The sequence below is a fragment of the Mastomys coucha genome, unplaced genomic scaffold (genome assembly GCF_008632895.1).
Source record: "Mastomys coucha isolate ucsf_1 unplaced genomic scaffold, UCSF_Mcou_1 pScaffold5, whole genome shotgun sequence".
In the NCBI taxonomy this organism is placed as follows: Eukaryota; Metazoa; Chordata; class Mammalia; order Rodentia; family Muridae; genus Mastomys; species Mastomys coucha.
The window spans coordinates 65,239,311-65,244,320 of NW_022196911.1; the positions used below are offsets into that span (position 1 = coordinate 65,239,311).

Here is a 5,010-nt window from a genome sequence, read left to right on the forward strand (position 1 = left end):
TTTTCGAGACAGGGTTTCTCTGTATAGCCCTAGCAGACCTGGATCTCACTCTGTAGACCAGGCTTTTCCATTATTTAAAACTGTACTTGATATTGCACTGTATTTGTATTTGTTAAAGTAGTGAATGAGGGGTTGGAGATGTAGCTCAGTTATTGAGCACACCTGTCCGGCACACAGGAATCCCTGGCTTCCAGCCTTAGCACTTTGTATGCTATGCATGACGGTACAGGCCTGTAGTCAGTGTTAGGAGGCAAAAGCAAGGGATCAGAAGCTTAGGGTGGACCCATCCTCCCTGCCCAGCCAGACCCTGCACACCCTTCAGTATGGTCTAGCTGGACTGAGACCATTACAGAAAACCATAACTGAGCAAAATGCAGAGAACAAATAACTGTGGTGCCCAGTCCCAGGGGACACCGACACCACTGCTCCTGCAGCCCCAGCTGAAGGGTCAGCTTGGGAAGGGGGCAGAATGATTAAGATCCAGAGGAAAAGTTCACTCAGATTCATCTCTTAGAAACATCAGAGCAGCTATACCCATTAAGTCTCACCAACATGGCTTTATAAACAAGACCTGAGCAAGGGAGACCCCAATAGACAAGCTAACATGGAAGGAGGAAAATATCATAGGGCCTGAACCCTAGACAAAGAACTACAAGCAACTAAAGAATGTTAAGAGTAAGAGAAATAGCCAGGCGGTGGCGGCGCACACCTTTAATCCCAGCACTTGGGAGGCAGAGGCAGGCAGATTTCTGAGTTCGAGGCCAGCCTGGTCTACAGAGTGAGTTCCAGGACGGCCAGAACTACACAGAGAAACCCTGTCTTGAAAAACAAAACAAAACAACAACAACAAAAAAATGGAGAACTAAAAACAGAACAATTGCCACATAAAGAGAAGTTAACAAACAACAAAAATCAGGGGCTAGAGAGATGGCTCAGTGATTAACAGCACTGGCTGCCTGTCTAGAGCACCTACGTGGGACACTCACAACCATGTGTAATTTCAGTTACTCGGAATCCAATGCCCTCTTTTGCTCTCTCTAGGCACCAGGCAAGCATGCGGTGCATAGACATACCTGCAGGCAAAAACCACTCGAACAAATGTAAACCTAATCAAATCCTCACACCTCTTTTAATCTGGGTGTGGCGCTGGAGCTATAGCAGTGCAGGCAGATGCTCTAGACTCCAGGCAACCCTGGAGAACAGGCCCTGCGTAAGAGACCACGAACAAAACACCCCACCAGGGCTGGAGAGATGGCCGATCATTTAACGGTTCTTGTTTCACCATCATAAGGACCAGAAATGGATCCAGTACCCGGTATCTGGGTCCATATTGCAACCCCAGCTCCAAGGGGCACAGCTGAAGAGCTGGGGCTGGCTGGCTTCCAGCCTAGCTGAGAACATTTGAGTCCAGGTTCAGGGATAGACTCTGCATCAACGGAATAGAGAAAGAATGACAGAGAAGGCACCCAATTCTCTTTTCTGGCTTCCCTTTGCAGAGGTACGTGAACCTATACACACACATTTGCATACATCAGACATGGGTATGCATACTCACAAACACACAGGTTTTGTTCCTTTTTTTCTGTTGCTGTTATTGTTGTTGTTGTTTTTTTTTTTTTTTTTTTTTTGATAGAGTTTCTTTGGATAACCCCTGGGCGTTCTGGAACTAGCTTTGTAGACTAGGCTGGCCTTGAACTCAGAGATCCATCCAACTGATTCTGCCTCCCAATTGATTGCTAGGGTTAAAAGTGTGTCCATCCATGTCCAGCTAGATACACACAAACGCGTCTTAAAACAACAAGTCTCCAACTCCAACACTCCACCCCCCCAGTTCTCCCCAAAAGAAGATGGCAGAACGTCACACTGGGGATCCCCGATGCCTCTGGCTGGAGTGGAAAGGAAAGGGGTGACATCTTTTGGCAGGAGAAGCTGTACTAGGGTAAAGAACAAAGGGGGAAGCGCACCTGGGTCTACATTTCGCTGGCTCAGAGCATGTAGGGCTTGACAGAGTGTAACACAGGGAATGTGACACAGCAGCCAGCTGAGAGAGTCAAGGGCAATGGTGACTGAACCACGGTCTGTCCTTTTGCACATGGATCTCAAGGCTTTTAGAGGTCCTTCGGGGTCAGCTTCCCCAGGGTTAGACCAGTTAAGAGGGTCTCTGAAGAGGTCATGGTAAACCAGGCTACAAAAAGAAAATACAAGACACATTACAACCTTGAACTTCTAATTTTTGGACTCTTACTCAATTTTCACCAACCCCTAAAATACTTTTTTTAAAAGATTTATTATATGTAAGTACACTGTAGCTGTTCTCAGACACCCCAGAAGGGGGCATCAGATTTCATTATGGATGATTGTGAGCCACCACGTAGTTGCTAAGATTTGAACTCAGGATCGTCGGAAGAGCAGTCAGTGCTCTTAACCACTGCGCCATCTCTCCAGCCCCAAACCCCTTAAATATTAATGAAAACTAATTACTGGAAGGACTTAGTAGTTGACAGCACAGACTCTGGTGTCTCATAACTTGGCTTTAGACCTTGTCTAGGATTACCTAACTGGGAATTCTACCCTTTAAAATTCTTTTGACATCTGTTCTAAACTTCCTTTCTGGCTGTTAAGAGAGTTGGCTTAGTAACCAAGAGTGGATGCTGTTCTTGGGGAGGACTGAGTTCAGTTCCTAGTAGGCTCATAACTGCCTATTATTCCCCTTTCAGGGGATCTGATGCTTGTCTCAATTCCACAGGTGCCTACACGACTGTGTACATATCCATATACATACACACTATTAAAAAATAATTCTTGCCAGGCTATGGTGGAACTTGGGAGGCAGAGGCAGGAGGATCTCTAAGTTCAAGGCCAGCCTGATCTACAGGTCAAGTGCCATCCAGGGTTACATACACAGAGAAACCCTGTCTTGAAATACAACCCCCCCTCCCCAACGTACACACCAAACCAAACCAAACCAAACCATACCAAGTCAAACCAAACCAAACCAAACCAAACCAAATTTTGCTAAACTAGGCACAGTGGTGCAAGCATGTAATCCCAGAAGTCAGGAGGTAGAGACAGACATATTGCTGTGAGGTCAAGATCTGTCTGGTATGCACAGTAAGTTCCAGGCCAGCCAGGGATATGTATTGGAACCCTGTCTCAAAAATCCAAACCCAAGCAAGAACAGCAGCCCTCTCCTGTAGAGACTCTCCCGCACAGGACTTCTGCCATTTCTTACCACTGTTTCCTCTCCTGTAGAGACTCTCCCGCACAGGACTTCTGCCATTTCTTACCACTGTTTTCTATCCTGTAGAGATTCTCCCGCACAGGACTTCTGCCATTTCTTACCACTGTTTTCTAAGATTTAGTAGGGCAGGAAACATATTGCCTCATTCACTGTTCTATCCCCAGTGTCCTAGCACAGCTCCTGGTTTTTGATGCTCAGTATAGATACACCTCCTGAGTGAACATGGATATTGCAGTAACCTTCCTAACTAGTCTTCACATCCAGGCTGCCTTGTTGTTACATTCTCCACAAGGTAATCAATGGACTAGTGTTTCTAAAAGGTATGGTGTGACTAACTCTCTCCCAACCATCCTTGGCCTGACATCTGAACTTCTTTTGTGCTCCTTAAGTCTATCTACAGTCAGGTCCCTCTTTATCTCTCTGACCTCTCATGCTCAGTCATTTGTTACTTTGTGACTACCTTTGCCTTTAAGACAAGTCCACCAGTGTCCTGCAGTGAGTGCTCATGCAAGCCTGGACTCTCGGACTAAATTAAGCACCATTCAGAATAACTCAAAGGGCAGTCTGTTTATTCTGCCAGATCGTAGGTCAGCAGACACACTGCCTATCTTTTCACTTCTAGGGTCTTTGTTTTGGTTTGCCCATGTTGTCACCACTCCTCATTGCCTCAGTTCCCAGCTGCCTGAAACTCTTGCTTCAGGTAATCTGACGTTCCTAAAGATCTACCTCTTCCTCCAATTACCACTAGTAGTAGTTTTAGGGGATATGGTCAATTTTTTTTTTTTTTTTGGCTTTTCGAGACAGGGTTTCTCTGTGTAGCCCTGGCTGTCCTGGAACTCACTCTGTAGACCAGGCTGGCCTGGAACACAGAAATCCACCTGCCTCTGCCTCCCAAGTGCTGGGATTAAAGGCGTGCATCACCACCGCCTGGTGAAGTTTATGATTTTTAACAGGGATTTTATCTCACTTTTAATTATGTGTATACGTGAGTGTATGATTATGAGTACATACGCCCAAGGAAGCCAGAAGAGAACATTAGAAACCCTTGAACTGAAAAAAAGAAAAGTTGGGGATTTAGCTCAGTAGTAGAGTGCTTGCCTAGCAAGTGCAAGGCCCTGGGTTTGGTTCTCAGTTCTGGAAAAGAAAAGAAAAAAAAGAAACCTTTGAGCCCTGTGTAGGTACTGACAACCACACTGAGGCCCTCTGTAAGGACAGGAGGCACTCTTAACTGAGCCATCTCTCTAGCCCTATGATTCAGTTGTAGGAGTATTTTTCTTTTCTTTTAATTTTTTGTATTTAATTTAATGTGCATTGGTAGTTTTGAGTGCATTCACGTCTGTGTGAAGGTGTTAGATGTCCTCCATCTAGAGTTACAGATATAGCCTTGTGAGTGCTGGGAATTGAACCCAGATTCTTTGGAAGAGCCTCCAGTGTTCTTAATCACTGAGTCATCTCTCTAGCCCCTATTATTTTATTTTCTGAGACAGGATCTTACTAGGTTTCCTTGGCTGGCTTAGATCTCACTATGTAGACCAGGCTGGCCTTGAATTCATAAGAGACCTGCCTGTCTCTGACTCTCAAGTGCTGGTATAAAGGCATGTGCTACCACAACCATCTGGATATTGAGGATTGACCTTAAGCCTGCTAGGGGTGGTGGCATATGTCTTTAATCCCAGCACTCAGGAACCAAGCAGGCAGATCTCTGTGAGTTTGAGTCCAGCCTGAACTACAAAAGAAGTTCTAATATACTGAGGACTGCACAGAGAAAC

General features: G+C 45.5%; 1 protein-coding gene across 1 annotated transcript in view; it reads right to left on the reverse strand.

The window, feature by feature from the left end:
• Elp5 (elongator acetyltransferase complex subunit 5) overlaps positions 1-5,010 on the reverse strand; it is a 12,651-nt gene that overhangs the window by 4,223 nt on the left and 3,418 nt on the right. Inside the window, exon 5 of the mRNA XM_031351422.1 lies at positions 1,965-2,185. Coding sequence (XP_031207282.1) covers positions 1,965-2,185 — 221 coding nt within the window. The remainder of the gene's footprint in view (positions 1-1,964; positions 2,186-5,010) is intronic.